This window comes from Dendrobates tinctorius, unplaced genomic scaffold, assembly GCF_039654945.1.
Source record: "Dendrobates tinctorius isolate UK_male_01 unplaced genomic scaffold, ASM3965494v1 ptg000270l, whole genome shotgun sequence".
NCBI classification, from domain to species: domain Eukaryota; kingdom Metazoa; phylum Chordata; class Amphibia; order Anura; family Dendrobatidae; genus Dendrobates; species Dendrobates tinctorius.
This window is the reverse complement of record NW_027361937.1, coordinates 10,554,259-10,572,128: the sequence shown is the minus strand read 5'-3', so window position 1 is coordinate 10,572,128 and position 17,870 is coordinate 10,554,259. Positions and strand designations below refer to the sequence as shown.

The 17,870-nt window shown below is 41.4% G+C and overlaps 1 protein-coding gene across 9 annotated transcripts in view; it reads right to left on the bottom strand.

Moving 5' to 3' along the window:
* GSS (glutathione synthetase) overlaps nt 1–17,870 on the bottom strand; it is a 162,277-nt gene that overhangs the window by 41,623 nt on the left and 102,784 nt on the right. For 8 of the 9 annotated variants that reach the window (XM_073559428.1, XM_073559426.1, XM_073559424.1 and 5 more), the window contains 2 exons: nt 11,370–11,450; nt 7,598–7,675 (listed from right to left, as the gene is read on the bottom strand). In XM_073559428.1, the coding sequence (XP_073415529.1) occupies nt 7,598–7,675; nt 11,370–11,450 (159 nt within the window). The remainder of the gene's footprint in view (nt 1–7,597; nt 7,676–11,369; nt 11,451–17,870) is intronic. The other variant, XM_073559422.1, reaches the window with a different exon arrangement.

Sequence of the window (17,870 nt, the reverse complement as noted above, 5' to 3'; positions counted from 1 at the left end):
TCTTTTCCACAAAAATGTTATTTTAACACCACATTTTCCATTTTCACACTGGGAAAAGGGTAAAAACAGTACTACTTAGTCATACAGAGAAACTTGTGACTCCCCAGTCTTGCGGTATGGCTAAGGGCCTGTTTCACACTTCCGTTTTTTGACGTCAGTCAAAATACGCCAATTTTCGAAAAAGGCGGATCAGTTTTTTCCCCCATAGACTTACATTAGCGGCGGATCTTGACTGACGGTCGTCCGTCCCACCCGTTTTTTGACGGATCCATCAAAATTTTAGCGTCTCCCGGGCGGATGAGACGGACTCTGCAACGTTTTTTCCGCGCGCCCGCCAGATTCGCTGTAGCAGGGCTTTTAACCCCTTAGTAGCGTTCCGGAACAGCCGTGCAAAGAAAAAAAAAAACTCTCTCTTTTCCAGACTCGTTTTCCTTTAAATTTCAGTCACTAACTTACTAAAGCGGATCCCTCAAAAAACGGATTCGGTGGCATCCATTTGGGCTACAACGGAAACGGATCCGTTGTTTTTACAACGTGGCGGATTTTGACTGACGTCAAATAACTGAAATGAGAAACAGGTCTAAGCAGTACTGTTATGCACGAGGCATCCTGGAGTGCAGAATTTTCTATAATAGTTTGCGGAATCCATATACAGAGCACTTAAGATCTAGAAGAGTAAAATCCCCCCTCAAGTGACCCCATTTTGGAAATTATACCCAAATGGAAATTTATCTACAAATGTAGTGATTATTTTGACTCCATGGGTGTTTTCCAGAAACAAGCAACAGTGGATGTTGCTGAGTGAAAACTGCAAACTTTCATTGTAGTGACCAGAACGTTGCAGTGACCAGTACATTGCACACACAAAAAAAATGGAGCAGATAATCCATAACAATAAAGTCTGAGAAAGTATCAATATAAAAGTAATTTTAATGATACAAATATATAAGAACAGACCACAATTAATACACAAAGTGATAAACAAATACAGAGCTAAATGATAATGGTCAAGGTGCACCAATTATAGAAAAAACAGGCCATTCCATGAGCACAAAGCACAATTGAGGTCCTCCATACATGGCATATATCTCATACTCAATTTATCCAAAGAGACATGTATCTACAAGCTGACTGTGCAGCATAAGATTCAATGAATGGAGGGCCAAGTAACAACATCCATTCCCAGAAATTTGTTCTTTATAGCATCCAACAGTGAGATGCCCCCACATATCCAGTACTATCGTGGCCAAATTACCCAGGGGAGAGGGAACAAGAAAGGAATGGATGAGATGTGCACATCTCTTAACCATGCTTGTGTCCATGTGTACGTGCCCTACGCGCGTTTCGCGGTAGCTTCCTCAGGGGGATCGGACCAGTGCATTGTAGTGCCCGTACATTGTGCCCAGCCCATGCACCCATAAATTAAGTGGGCTCTCATCATTACAGAAATGCCAAACATGTGGGACACGAACTTCGGTTTAGGCATAATGGGGTTCCGAAGAGAGGGGGCAATTTGCGGAAATTCTTTTGGGTAGAGAGGGCCATTTCAGTTTCCCAGAGCCTTTGTGCTACGAGTAACGTGGAAGCCCCCTATATTTTCGTTAACAGATTACAGACCTGAGTAGGCACTTGCTTTTTTGTGGATTGAGTTAAAACTTTTATTGGAAACATTTTACATAACGATTTGGATCACATTTATCCAGTGTTCTACACTGAGCACTTACAGTCATATGTAAAAGTTTGGGCACCCCTATTAATGTTAACCTTTTTTCTTTATAACAATTTTTGTTTTTGCAACAGCTATTTCAGTTTCATATATCTAATAACTGATGGGCTCAGTTATATTTCTGGATTCAAATGAGGTTTATTGTACTAACAGAAAATGTGCAATCTGCATTTAAACAAAATTTGACCAGTGCAAAAGTATGGGCACCCTTATCATTTTCTTGATTTGAACACTCCTGACTACTTTTTACTGACTTCCTGAAGCACTAAATTGGTTTTGTAACCTCATTGAGCTTTGAACTTCATAGCCAGGTATATCAAATCATGAGAAAAGGTATTTAAAGTGGCCAGTTGCAAGTAGTTCTCCTATTTGATTCTCCTATAAAGAGTGGCATCATGGGCTCCTCAAATCAACTCTCAAATGATCTGAAAACAAAGATTATTCAACATAGCTTTTCAGGGGAAGGATACAAAAAGTTGTCTCAGAGATTTAACCTGTCAGTTTCCACTGTGAGGAGCATAGTTAGGAAATGGAAGAACACAGGTACAGTTCTTGTTAAGCCCAGAAGTGGCAGGCCAAGAAAAATATCAGAAAGGCAGAGAAGAAGAATGGTGAGAACAGTCAAGGACAATCCACAGACCACCTCCAAAGACCTGCAGCATCATCTTGCTGCAAATGGTGTCACTGTGCATCGGTCAACAATACAGCGCATGCATAACGCCTTTTTGTATGACCAAACAACTCAATCTTTGTTTCATCAGTCCACAGGACCTTCTTCCAAAATGTAACTGGCTTGTCCAAATGTGCTTTTGCATACCTCAGGCGACTCTGTTTGTGGCGTGCTTGCAGAAACGGCTTCTTTCGCATCACTCTCCCATACAGCTTCTCCTTGTGCAAAGTGCGCTGTATTGTTGACCGATGCACAATGACACCATCTGCAGCAAGATGATGCTGCAGGTCTTTGGAGGTGGTCTGTGGATTGTCCTTGACTGTTCTCACCATTCTTCTTCTCTGCCTTTCTGATATTTTTCTTGGCCTGCCACTTCTGGGCTTAACAAGAACTATACCTGTGTTCTTCCATTTCCTTATTATGTTCCTCACAGTGGAAACTGACAGGTTAAATCTCTGAGACAACTTTTTGTATCCTTCCCCTGAAAAGCTATGTTGAATAATCTTTGTTTTCAGATCATTTGAGAGTTGTTTTGAGGAGCCCATGATGCCACTCTTCATAGGAGAATCAAATAGGAGAACTACTTGCAAGTGGCCACTTTTAATACCTTTTCTCATGATTTGATACACCTGGCTATGAAGTTCAAAGCTTAATGAGGATACAAAACCAATTTAGTGCTTCAGGAAGTCAGTAAAAAGTAGTTAGGAGTGTTCAAATCAAGAAAATGATAAGGGTGCCCATACTTTTGCACTGGTCAAATTTTGTTTAAATGCAGATTGCACATTTTCTGTTAGTACAATAAACCTCATTTGAATCCAGAAATATAACTGAGTCCATCAGTTATTAGATATATGAAACTGATAGCTGTTGCAAAAACCAAAATTGTTATAAAGAAAAAAGGTTAACATTAATAGGGGTGCCCAAACTTTTACATATGACTGTATATCGGAATTTCCCTATAAATCTCAGAGTGACGTATTTCAAATTAAACCCCTTCAGGGATCCATTCACTATAATGTAGCAGCAGCAGTGTCCTTTTTTCCCCAGAGGTACACAAAACTGTGGCCGACGGACTTTTTACGCACTCCTAACAAAAAGACAGGCATCGCCAGATCACAGGTCAGCCGGCGTCTACAATGTTTCCATCTACCTCATTATAGGGAATCTTCTGTCAGGGATTCCGTTTGAATCACGTATTTCAGAGATTTATACGCAAACCCCAGTATAAGCGCTCAGCGTAGAGCGCAGGATAAATATGCGCTGTGCCTTATTGTGATCCTTGGGAGGCAGAATAAAAAAAAAAAAAAAAACACAGCAGGTGAAGAATTAGCTGTATTTACTTTTTACGTTGTTCCTAGTTTTGAATCACCATATTTTGAGAGCTATAATTTTTCCATATTTCTACTGACAATCATGTGACTTGTTTTTTTGCGGCACAAGTTGACGATTTTATTGGTACCATTTTTTGGGCTAATTACATTTTTTGATCACTTTCTATTCCGATTTTAGGAGGCAGTTTAAACTAAAAACCAACAATTCACATTTTTTGTTTTTTTTGCTTTTTTATGCCGTTCCGTGTATGGTCATATAATTGATAAGGCAGCTTTATTCTTCAGGTCAGTATGATTACAGGGATACCACATTTAGATCCTTCTTATGCTTTGCCGTATTTACATAAAAACTTTAATGAAAAAAAATTTTGCATCGCTTTATTATGAGAACTATAATTTCTTTTTCAGCTAATGGATCTTTCTGGCGGCTTGTTTTTTTAGCAGGACAAGAGGACATTTTCAGCAATACCTTTTTTATTTACATTAGTCCCTTATCGTGTTTTATTCCACTTTTTATTCGGCAATATGATAAAAAATGAGGCAAAAAACTATGCTTTATTTCTTTATTACAGTGTTCACTAAAGTTTTTTTTTATTGGCTGAAAGTCCCCCCCCTCTCGGCTTATACACGAGTCATATACCTGGGGGTTGGCGGGGGAGGGGGAGCGGGGGTGTCAGATCATACTGACCCCCCTGGCGTGGTCTCTGCAGCCCCCCCCCCCCACTTCTCCCACAGTCTCCCTTCAGCGGTCACGTGGTACCGCTCATTAAACTCATGAATATGCGCATATTCATGAGTTTACTGAGCGGTACCACGTGACCCCTGAAGGAAGGAAGAGCTGCGGGAGACCGTGGGAGTCGGAGAAGCGGGGCTGCAGAAACCACGCCAGGAGGGGGTAAGCATATCCAATATTCACCTGTCCCGAGTCCATCGCTGCTCACCGCCGTCTGCTGCGTCCTGTGTCAGTGACGTTTAGGCAGCAGGGGGCGCGGTGACGTAGTTAGTGCGCGCCGGACAGGTTAATATCTCAGGTGCCGGGTCCTGAGCAGGAGAGGCGAGTATGGCATTTTTTGCAGCAGCAGCAGCAGCATATGGGGGCAAAATATATGGAGCATCATATGGGGGCAGCATATGGGGGCATATTCTTTTCAAATAATTTTTATTAAAGTTTAACAATTTAAAAGGGAAGGGGAATGGGAAAGGAATCAAAAGATAGAGATCTCCATTTTACAAGTAGTAAAATCATACAATTACAAACAAGAATTATTACTATCATATACCAGACTTCAAACACAAAATGGAAGACATAACAATTCCCTCAGGACTTCAAAATAGGACACAACAATTCATCCATAACATCAAGGAAGGAGATAATTCCTTCATGACTTTAAAATAGGACATAACAAATCATTTATATTTGGTATTCCACACCTCCCACTTCAAATGATAGTGATTCAATGAACCTGCATTGATAGCTATTTTTTCCTCCATTATACTATGGGTGCGTAGTGTGTTAACTATATCCAAGAAAATAGGAGCATCCGGCTTCTTCCACCACTGCGCTAAAAAATTCTTTACCGTAAGGAATATGTTGTCATCACGAATTTGATTGTCGGACTAATACCCTCTAGGTCTAGGGATAAAAGCGCCATACGGGGAGGAGAAATCAATAAAGGTTTTGGACAAGGAGTTGACATGCATCTTTACATGTAACCAGAGTGTATGTAACTTGGGGCAGCTCCAATATGAAATAAATTTCCATTGCAATGGCAGCCTCTCCAACACAATGGAGAAGTATCCACACTCATATGAGATAGTCTCGTAGGTGTGTAGTACCACCGGAGCGCTACCTTCATATGAGTCTCTTGTAGTCCCATAGAAATTGTATATCTCTTGGAAATTCTAAAGGCATATTTCCACTGCTTCTCAGAAATTTTTTTTCATATAACTGGTCTTTGAAAACACTATCTCTATTGAAACAATGATAAATATGCCTAAGAGTCCATCTACTTTCAAGAGCAGGGTTGCCCACTAATGAGAGAATCACGTCTAAATTTAACTTTCTACTGCTTATTAACTTTTGAAGGTTATCTCTAATCAGCAAATAAGACATGAATTCACCTGAGGGCAAATGAAAGCTGTCCTTAAGAGAAGAGAAAGACTTGATACATATGCCATCATAAAGATCACTAACTTTCTTTATATTATTATTGGGCCAGGCATTTGGTATTGGGCAATCATATGACTGTGATCATTTATCTTGAGAGGCAGGTTTTTAAGAATAGAAACTCTATTATCATTTTTCTTAAGTTTGGCAAACTTCCTCCACGCTTCAAAAATAGCATCATAAATAGGATGTCTATGCTTTTTCAGAGAAGAGACAAGAATATATTTAAAAAAAAAAAAAATCTCGTAATGAACTATAGTTAATTTGCGCCAATTCCAGATCCATCCATGCTGGATGATCCTTTTGGGTAAACCATAGGTGACTATGTTTAACTAGATACGCTTGTTGGTATGCCCAAATGTTTGGGACAGCCAAGCCCCCATGGATTTTTTGACGAAAAAGAGTGTTCCTGTCTATTCGTGGTCTCTTGTTTTCCCAAATGAATAGGTTAATCAGGTTTTGTATCTTATCTATCAGCTTTAAAGGGAATTTTTACAGAATGGCTCGAAAAATATACAATATTTTTGGAAAAATAATATTTAACTGTCAGTATCCTGCCCAGAAGTGTAAGCTCCAAAGAGTTAAAACGTGAGAAATCTTTGGAGATGTTAGCCTCGAGAGTTTTAATATTTACTGGCACTATAGAGCGTAAGTTGGAAGTAATGGAAATTCCTAAATAGGGTAAGCTTTTTTCTTCTAATTTGAAATTGGTTCTTTGCAAGGCCCATTCTACATCCTCCCGGGCCATGTTAAACGGCATATGGGGGCATATTCTATGGGGCAGCATATGGGTGCATAGTCTACGGGGCAGCATATGGGGGCATAGTCTATGGAGCAGCATATGGGGGCATAGTCTATGGAGCAGCATATGGGGGCATAAACTATGGAGCAGCATATGAGGGGCATAGTCTATGGAGCAGCATATGGGGGCATAGTCTATGGAGCAGCATATGGGGCAGCATATGGGGGCATATTCTATGGAGCACCATATGGGTGCATATTCTATGGGGGCATATTCCATGGGGCAGCATAAGAGGGCATAGTCTATGGGGCAGCATATGGGGGCATATTCTATGGGGCAGCATGTGAGGGCATAATATATGGAGCATCTTATTGGGGCATAATCTATGGAGCATCTTATGGGGAACGTCTCAATTAATTTTACTTTTATTGGTATCTATTTTTATTTTTGAAATTTACCAGTAGCTGCTGCATTTTCCAACCTAGGCTTATACACGAGTCAATAAGTTTTCCCAGTTTTTTGTGGCAAAATTAGGGGTGTCGGCTTATACTTGGGTCAGCTTATACACGAGTATATACGGTAGTTAGCTCATGTACTATGTATGATCTAACTAACTTCCATACTTCCTGGTGATACCATGGAAACGATCGGGACACCGCAATGACATTTCTTCCCTCTGCCTGCTCGCTAAATGCTGCGATTGCAGCATTTAGGGGGTTAAAGTGCCGAGAGTGGTGTGGGCACCGGTTCTGGCTCTGAGAGCCCGATGTCAGCTGTCGTAATCAGCTGACATCCAGCGGCGATCGCTCACGCACAGCCTCTGTGTGTGCAAAATCATCAGGACGTATCCATAAGTCCAAGGTCGGTAAGTACCAGGCGACCTGGACGTATGGATATGTCTAAGGTAGTGAAGGGGTTAAAGGGAACTTTGAAATAGAAAAAGTAGCATAAAAATACTTACACATATAGACAATTCTTTTCATCCAAAGACCCTCTCTCACAGACATCTGTAAGACGTCTCCTAATCACTTTGATACTTCTAGAAAAGGAAATGCAGGTAAAGCTGTTAGAAAATTATATGTATGAGATACAGTGGCATGTAAAAGTTTGGGCTCCCCTGGTCAAAATTACTGTTTTTGTGAACATTTAAGCAAGTTGAAGAATAAATGATCTCTAAAAGGTCTAAAGTTAAAGATGACATTTTCTTTTTTTAGGCCCCAATGAAAAATTTACAATTTTTTTTCCATTTTAAAAATTACAAAAAGGAAAATGGGCCGATGCAAAAGTTTAGGCACCCTGGGAGATCTGTGTGCTCAAATAACTTTGACCAAGGTTTCAGACCTTAAAAGGGGTATTCCCATTTCCAAGATCCTGTCCCAATATGTAGTAGGTGTAATAATAATATTAGCAAATAACTCCAAATAGAAATGAGAAGTATAGTTTTTCTTATTCACTGTCTCTTTCCTCATATGCAGGCATTTCAGGACCTTAGGTATCCATGTTTAAGACCACTAGCAACTAGCTGTCACTGTATTCGTGGTCGTAACCATGGATACCTAAGGTCCTGCAATGCCTGCATATGAGGAAAGAGTTTTTCTCATTCGGTCTATAGCGCATTTCTAATTGGCGGAATTTGTTATTATGACACCTACTACATATCGGGATAGGATCTTGGAGATGGGAATACCTTTTTAAGGATATGTGCAAACGTTGGGTTAATGGATGCAGATATTTGTGCACCATTTCTGCATCTCTTGGCAGCAAAAACGCATGTATTTGACCTATTTGAGTGAGGTCAATGGTGAAAAATGCATGGCAAAAATGCAAAGAGAACTGACATGCTACAGATTATTTCTTGCACCAAATCTGCAATTCAAAAACGCTCAACGTGTGCATGACACGTGAATGAGGTTTTTCATTCACTTGAGCTTCATTCAATGAGGTTTCTCATTCACTTTGCTGGCATTATGATTACTTCAGGTTTTGCTAGCAAATCTGCATTTCAAAAATGCACTAAATCTGCAACGTGTGCACAAGTCCTAATTAGCCTGTAAGGGTTATGGCTTGTTCACCATCATCATTAGGAAAGGTCAGGTGATGCAAATTTCCCAGCTTTATAAAAACCCAGCCTCCACTAACTATCCTTGTGTCAAAAAACAGCAGCCATGGGTTCATCTAAGCAGCTGCCTAGCACTCTGAAAATGAAAATGGTGGAGGCCCACAAAACAGGAGAAGGCTATAAGAAGATAGCAAAGTGTTTTCAAGTTGCCCTTTCCGCAGTTCAAAATGTAATTAAGAATGGCAGGGGGAACATTTCACGGGTAGAGGAAAGAATGGATTCAATGAAAAGTCAACAAATTCTTGATGCAAACACAACACCACGTGTAAAAATGCTGAAGTTGTAAGGAGAATGGCTTCTATAAATGGATAATGATCCTAAACACACATCAAAATCCACAATAGACTACCCCAAAAGGTACAAGCTGAAGGTTTTACAATGGCCCTCACAGTCCCCTGATATGAGCATCACTGAAAATAGGGTGGCTAGACCTCAAAACAGCAGTGTATGCAAGACGACAGAGAAATCTCACAGAACTGGAAGAATTTCCCAAGGAAGAATGGATGAAAATCCCTCAAACAAGAACTGAAAGACTCTTGGCTGGCTACAAAAAGCATTTACAAGCTGTGTTACTTACACACATATACACAAAATATTTCTTTTGCCTAAAATACAAAGGAAATATAAGGTGGACATATCTGCCAGAGGATGCGATCTCTCACAGTAAAGCTCCCGTCACACACAGCGATCTCGCTAGCGACATCGCTGCTGAGTCACAAGTTTTGTGACGCAACAGCGATCTCACCAGCGAGATCGCTGTGTGTGACACCTATCAGCGACCGGCCCCCCTGCCGGGTATCACTGATCTTGCTCGAATGCCCTAGACTTTTTTTTGATCGTTGGTCTCCCGCTGGTCAGCACGCATCGCTGCATGTGGCAGGCGGGAGAGCAACGATCAGCGAGCTCCCAGCTCGTATCCAAGGTAAACAGCGGGTTTCTAAGCGCCGCACTTAGAAACCCTCTGTGTACCTTAGATACCAGCGCGCTGGTGCAGGGAGCTGGTAACCAAGGTAAACAGCGGGTTTCTAAGTGCCGCGCGGCGCTTAGAAACCCGATGTTTACCTTGGTTACCAGCTCCCTGCACCAGCGTGCTGGTATCTAAGGTACACAGTAACGCACGCGCTCGTCGTCACTGGTGCTGATCGCTGGTGAAGCTGCCTGTTTGGCAGCTCACCAGCGATCATGTAGCGACACACCAGCGATCCTGACAAGTTCATATCGTTGTCGGCATCGCTGGTGAGTCGCTATGTGTGACGGGGCCCTAAGAGGAAAATGCATGTGAATTACAGGCAGCTGTGAGAAAATGTGGAGATTATTTTATAACCATATGCTGTTTTTTCTAAGTGCTCAAATCCTAGTGTGGAACAATCTAGTACACATCTGGCTGGCTGCAAACTTTTTTGTATTGCAAAGGAGCCCACAATCTTCTTCACAAAAAGGTTTTGCAGCAGCTCAAGAACTATAAGAAAAAATAAAAACCATTACAAGGGCTGGTCGCATTAACTAAAAGGCTACACACAGGCAGCAATACAGCTAAATTATGGAATGTTTAGTCATCCATTTACAAATGCTATGATCCGCAGTCAGTTCATAGAACAGCCAACGAGCAAACTACTAGTCAAAACCAACCACAGGGCACTTCCACAATCGCATTCATGGGGTAGGCAAACAGATAGTAATTAGCACAAATACAATGAAGACATGAACTATAAGAGTGACGTGTCACCAACCTACAGTATGTAAGAAAATTAGAAACAATATTCTTGTCATCGGAGAAATCTTTCCACATGTGGTCTCATAGAATGAAATATGCTACATCTCCCAATTATACCTTTATGGCGATTATTTTTAACATTCACAACTACTGATGGGTGAACGCTTGGATGTTCAGGTCCGGTGGGTTCCACCGAACAGTTATAAAAAAAAGTTTGGTTCAGGTACCAGAACAGTACCCGAACCTGGACCCTATTCACTTGAATGGGGGGGGGGGGGGCAAGCATCCAGTGTTAGCCATGCTGTCATGTGCATGACAACGCGGTAAACACTGCCTCTGATAGTAAGTGAAATAATTACCACCGATTATAGAGCCGCAGTTCCCACAATATCAAATGACAACGTAAGCCCGATGGTGATGGCAAGTGGGGTTCATTTGTGGAGTTGATGGCCCCTTTGTATTGTCGTGTGACATGAAGTCCACAGCTTAGTAATGGAGAGGCGTCTATAAAACGGCTATCCATTACTAATCCTATAGTTGTGCTAAAAAACAAACAAAAAAAAACACACTTTTTACCTCCAGTCACAGCTGCGGCCTCACACTGTCACAAGACAGTGAGTGGGCCACAGCTGTCTGACTAGCAGTATTAATCTTACTGCCGATCAGACCTGCTGGAGTTCGGTGTGCCAAACCCAAAAAGTAAAACGGACTTCCTGGTGAAGTCTGTGCCCGTACAGCAGGTGTCCGATACAGACCTTCAACTTTAAGGTTTGGGTTCGCCCATCTCTATTCACAACAGATCACTTTTGATATCACGGAGAACATGAATATTGTTAAATCTATAACCTGTGTTATTTTATCGGTGGCAAAGTGTTTTTTTTAATCTAAAATAATTATTACCTGCTCCACAACTCATTCTCGATGTAACGGTGATCAAAGATGTTTCTCTGTAAGTTCTCAACCAAAAACATGACCACAGCCCTGAAAAGAAAAAAAGAAAAAAACAATTCTCATAGAAGAGTGGAGCCTACAGATAGCCAACATAATACCCACATTAATTTTTTTTTTATCTCACTTATGTTTTCTCATAGCTGCTTTCAAAGAACCACAACATTCTAATTTTATCATCAACATAGAACAATATGGGCTTGTTGATTGCAGGACAAATTCAATTTCTTAATTGCACCATTTGATCTACCATATAATGAATTAAAAAAAAAAAAAGGCATTGTGGTATATAAATCGTTCAGATGCTGCGGACACAATTAACTGTGGCATCTAAGAAGTAACTGGGATCAGAGTTGTCTATTATTGCAGCTGTTGCCAACATTTAGTGTGTATGGGAGAGGACAAGGCTCCATATACTCTGTCCTAGCATGTAACATAGGGTTAAGGTGTACCTCTAATTTTACACATAGCTGACGAATACACAGCTGCAAAAAAGTAAGGCATGTCTCAGCAACCACAAAATAGTGAAGCTGTCCATGCAATGGAGATTCTGGTGTCATATTATTAGTTAAGCAGACTTTTTTAGATCCGTCTTCCTGTCACTTTTCCAGATATAATCTTAGACGTCCTTATCAATCAAGACATTTTCGATACGCATTGTGCATGAAAACGAGGGTCTGCATTCCCAACTTTGAAATTAGCAGACGTGCACCTGCTTGACTTCTGCTCCACCTGTAGGGACGTTGTAGAAAGCCAAACACTTTACTCCACTACTTTCTCCGATAGTCTCTATGACAATGAATGGAGCGGAGGTTGAGAACGCGAAGACTATAAGGGTATGCGCACACAGTTTTTAGGTGCTGCGGATTTCTCCCCGTGGATTTTGTAAAATCCGCAGGTAAATTTCAGGTCAAAAGACCTGCGGATTAGGCTGTGGTTTTGCCCTGCGGTTTATCACCTCTACAATGGAGGAGATGGCAAACCGCAGCGGAGTCCGCAGAAAAGAAGTGACATGTCAATTCTTTCTGCGGATTTGAACCCGCAGCAAAACCGCACGGAAAATTCCGCAGCATGTGCACTGCGGCTTCCATTTTACATAGAGTAAAAGGGTACTTTACAACGCAGCAGATTCTGCTGCGGACCCACAGCAAAATCCGCAGCGTGTGCATATACCCTAACACTCCAGAGCCCCAATCATGGGATCACTGAAGGGCCCACTGATTTGGCCTCCAGGGATTAGCAAGTTATTCTCTTACTTCTTTTCTAAGAACTATTTAAAAATATTTTTAGATAAGTATATATAAAGAAAAAAAAAAATATTTAAAATCAACCCTCTTTTTCCAAAAGTTGCAAAGTAAAAAAAAAATAAAAAAATAAACATATCTGGTACTAACACACACATATCCATCAGATAAAACCTAAAAACATTCAATTCGTTTAAAAAAGGCTACCCCATCTGCCCCCACAAATAAATTAACTGAAGAATAAAAAAAAGTTACAGCTCTCAGAATATGGCAAATGGAGCAACCAACTTTTTTCTTTTGAATATGAATATATATATATATATATATATATATATATATATATATATATATATATATATATGTGTTTTGTTTAAAAAAAAAAATAAAAAAAAAATATATATATATATATATATATATATATATATATATATATATATATATATATATATATATATATATATATATATATTTTTTTTTTTTTTTTTTTAAACAAAACACTTTTACCAGAAGATCAACACAGTAAAGTCGAAGGCCAAAAAAAGAACGTTGGAATTGCTGACTTATTTTTTACAAATTCCACCTTGGAATTTTTTTCCCCCATTTTTCAGTACATTGTATGGTAAAAACAGGTAGGGTCATTGAAAAATACAACTTATCCCACAAAAAACAGAAACCAACAAGCCTTCAAATGGGTATGTCGATGGAAAAATTAAAAACAGTTATGACTCTTAGGGTGTGTGCAAACGTTGCGGATTCTACCGCGGATCCGCAGCGGATTTGGCCCTGCGGGTCCGCAGCAGAATCTCCTGCGTTGTACAGTAGCATTAAAGTCTATGTAATTTGAAAAACGCTGTGCACATGCTGCAGAAAAATCCGCGCGGAAATGCTGCGGGTTCATTTCCGCAGCATGTCAATTCTTTGTACGGATCAGCAGCGTTTCTGCACCCATTGACTTGCATTGATCCACAGCAAAACCGCAGGTCTAAAAAAGATCTGCGGTTTTGCTGCGGATGAAACGCTGCAGATCGGGCGGGGGGGGGTATAGAGTGTGGACGGTGACTGTGTGCGTGTATGGGCCTGTGTGTGTGTGCGGGGGGGCTGCGGGGGTCATCGGGCCGTGAGGGGGTCTCCCGGGGCAGTGTGTGGGGGAGGGGGGGGGGTTTGCCCGGGCTGTGCAGGGGTCTGCCGTGGCTGTGCGGGGGTCGTCGGGCTGTGCAGGGGTCTCCTACATAGCCGGTACAAGGGCCATCGGGCTATGCCTGCTACACTGACAGTAAGTGACACATTAGCCAATGATGGGACAATAGTAGTCCCATCATTCAGCTAATGTGGTGAATGTAAAAAAAAACAAACAAAAAAAACAACCACAACATACAGAACACACAACATAACATAAAAATAACATACAGCACATAACAGAGTACATACTCACCAATCACCTAATTCCCCGAAGCCCTCGATCACCTGTAACAAGAACAAAATAAACCAACCTATACTTACCTTTCCGCCGTAGTTCAAATAACAACGAGGGTCCCACGACGATCTCCAGTGGAGAGCTGCCACATGAGCTGATGTGACCGCTCTCCAGGGGCTCCAGCGATGAAATGACAGGCGGAGGTAATCCTCTGCTGTGTATCCCTCCGCCGGGAAAGAGGTCCCGTAACTCTAACCCTAATTCTCACGCAGCATTGTTGTAAAGTGAGACACTGAACTCAGGTAACCTCAGTGCTGCACTGCAGGAGCCATTGTCTCCTGTCAGTCCATCACTGGGAGGCCCTATAGAGCAGGGACATCACCTGATGTCACTGTTCTATAGGGAAGATCGTCGTGGGACACTCATTATTAATTGGACTGTGTCGGACAGGGAGTATATGGTTGGTTTATTATAGGAGACCGAGGGCGCCGCTTGGATCTGGGAGTACAATAAAAAGATGAAAACCTTGTTGTCTTTTATTTCATTAAAATACTTTATTGATATGTGTGTGTGTGTGTGTGTGTGTGTGTATTTTTTTAACCCTTTCAAAAGATTAATAATGGATAGGTGTCTTATTGACATCTCTTCATTATTAACCGGGCTTAATGTCACCTTACAATAGCAAAGTGACATTAATCCCTTATTACCCCATATCCCACTGCTACACGGGAGTTGGAAGGGAGGGGCTAAGTGCCAGAATTGGCGCATCTTATAGATGCGCCATTTCTGGGGCTACTTTGGGCTGGTATTTGTAGCCGGGGGGGGGCAATATCCATGGCCCCTTCCTAGGCTATGAATATCAGCCTGCAGCTGTCTGCGTAGCCTTTCTGGCTACAAAATATAGGGGGGACCCCACGTCTTTTTTTGGGGGGTCCCCCTATTTTAATGCCAGTAAAGGCTATGCAGACAGCCGCGGGCTGATATTCATAGCCTGGGAAGGGGCCATGGGTCTTACCCCCTTTCGCAGGCTACAAATATTGGCCCCCAGCCATCGACTTTCCCCCTCTAGCGCAGAAAATTGCCATTTTTTTTTAAAACAAAATATTGTGCATTAATAAACATGGATATATCTATGGAAATATATGGAGAAAAAAAAAAGGACCGACCAGCACCTCCTAATGTGAACACATGCAAGCTGCAAGAACTGCACAATATAGAAAAAAAAGAATACAGCAGCATATGTGCATGAATCTAGGCCATGTGAAAACACAGAAACACATTAAAACCATTCAATTTGGATAATAATCCTCAAAAAAAATTTTCAAAATTTTTTTTTAAACTTACAGTAAGATGAAAATGAAGGTTCTTAGTGCACAAATTGGCCAATTCATGTAAGCCCATCACCCACGGCAAGGTGACCTCCCCTGATGGGTCCCTGCTCTACCGTACATAAGCCACTGAAGTGTATAGATAGATATGGGATGGATAGGTCTGTCTGTCTGTCTGTCTGTCTGTCTGTCTGTCTGTCTGTCATGTAGTGTGGGTTGGACAAATGTAAAAGAGCAGGTTGGCCAGAAATGACATTACAAATCTTTTTTTTTTGTTAAATAAGATATCTTTATTTAGCTTACAAAAACGCATAGAAATCCGCAGGCAAAACCGCACTGAAAAAACGCATCAAATCCGCGGCAAAAACACACCTGCGTTTTCTGCCTAGAGATGCGGATTTTGTTCAGAAAAATCCGCGGTAGAATCCGCAACGTGTGCACATACCCTTAGGCCGGAGTCACACTGCCGTATAACTCGGCTGAGTGCTATGCGATAAAACATGGCATAGCACTCAACCCAGTGTTAATCCATGGGTCAGATCTGCAATTATTTTCTCATGCAGATTCGGCTCTCCATCTCAGCAGAGCTGGAGCTGAGGGTCATTAGCATATTGCATCAGATGCTATGCGCTAGTATGACTCCGGCCTTAGAAGGAATCTCCAAGTGGTTAAATTTCTAGAGGGAAGATTTGCCCTTATGGACACTAACAGTCCTATTGACTTTTAGTACATCTGACCTGAGGAAGAGGTCATGGACTGGACCTCGAAACGCGTTGTCTTTGTATGTACCATGAAATAAAGCATTGATATTGGAACCTACTCCTAGAATCGACTGGATTTCCTCCATTTGAGGTTTGAAGTATAGCAGCGCGGGAACCAGGTGTTTTTTTTTCCCTTTTGGGATCTCCTCTTTGAGTAATGGAAGCAGACGCTGTCTGTCTACACCCTCCTGCTGCAGCTTCATTATATGGGATTGAGCGTTTAGTAGTTGTGGCGTTACACAGCCTCTGAGGGTGAGTAGCCTGAACAATTCAATTTTTACTTATTATATCTGGTAAAGCCCTATGGGCGCGCTTTTGTGGTTTCTTTTATCTTTATTAGGTACACATAGACAACACCATATAAAAACATTTAAAAGTCATAAAGATGACATATACACAAAACACCAAAAATGGCTCATAATAAAGCCCTAAAGACACACCCCTATGAGAGCAATAATGAATATGATATAAGTGGCTGAAACATAAATTGAGCACTAAGATAACACAATATATTATTCATGTGCAAAATGTTGTAGAACGCCTCATATAAATGAAAAGAAAATAAGCATGCCTAATAGTAAATGTGTGGCAATGCAAAAGAGACCTACATGAAACATTTTGCTAGCAGTGGCCATGGAAATGAATGGGCCACCGTGATCTTAGTCAATAGCCAAATGTGCTGGTATAACTAAACATTCAAAAAAATATCGAATGCAGGCAAGAACACACTAAGAATAGATCCAGACGCTGATAAAAATCACCAGAAAAAAAGAGACTGAATGTCACACAAAATCTAGGCGTAAATCTTGCACGCAATGTCCCAGTATAATACCACTCAATAGTGAAGACTTATAGAAATGCCCAAATGGAAAAATTATTTACTAGCAATGCCCATGGAAATGAATGGGCCACTATAATCATAAATAAGAGCCACATGTAATGGTAAAGAGAGACAGTCAGAAGGTACAGCATGCAGGCAAAAACACATTAAAAATAGATCAGGGCACCAATAAGAGTTGCCTAAGGCTATGTGCACACGTAGTTGGAAGTGCTGCGGATTTTTCCACGCGGATTTTGAAAAATCTGCAGGTAAATCCGGAGGTCAAAATACCTGCGGTTTACCTGCGGATTAGCCCTGCGGTTTCACACATCACAATGGTGAAGGTGTGAAACCGCAGCGGAATCCGCACAAAGAATTGACATGCTGCGGTTTGTGACATGCTGCGGTTTGTAACCCGCGGAAAAATCCGCAGCATGTGCACAGCGTTTTTGGTTTTACTAATGCAAAGAATGGTACTGTACAAAGCAGCAGGAACTGCTGCGGACCCGCAGGGCCAGAAACGCTGCGGATCCGCAAAGTGTGCACACAGGATAATCAGTCCTTCTTTCAGGCTAAGGCCTCTTTCACACATCAGTTTTTTGTGTCAGTTAAAATCCGCCAAAAAGGCGGATCCGTTCCTAACTGTTGTGAACGGATGCCACAGGATCCGTTTTTTGACGATTCCGCAGAATGGAGAGTGAGAGAGTGAGAGAGTGAATTTTTTTCGTCCGCCAGAAAGGATTTCAGGGTTAATTTTCTCCCTGACTTCCTTTCTCCGGGCATGCGCAATGGAAAATGCGGATCCAACAACAAAAAAACGTTGCAAGGTCCGTCCAGGCATGCCGGCCGATGCCAAAAATTTGGCGGATCCTCACAAAAACGGATC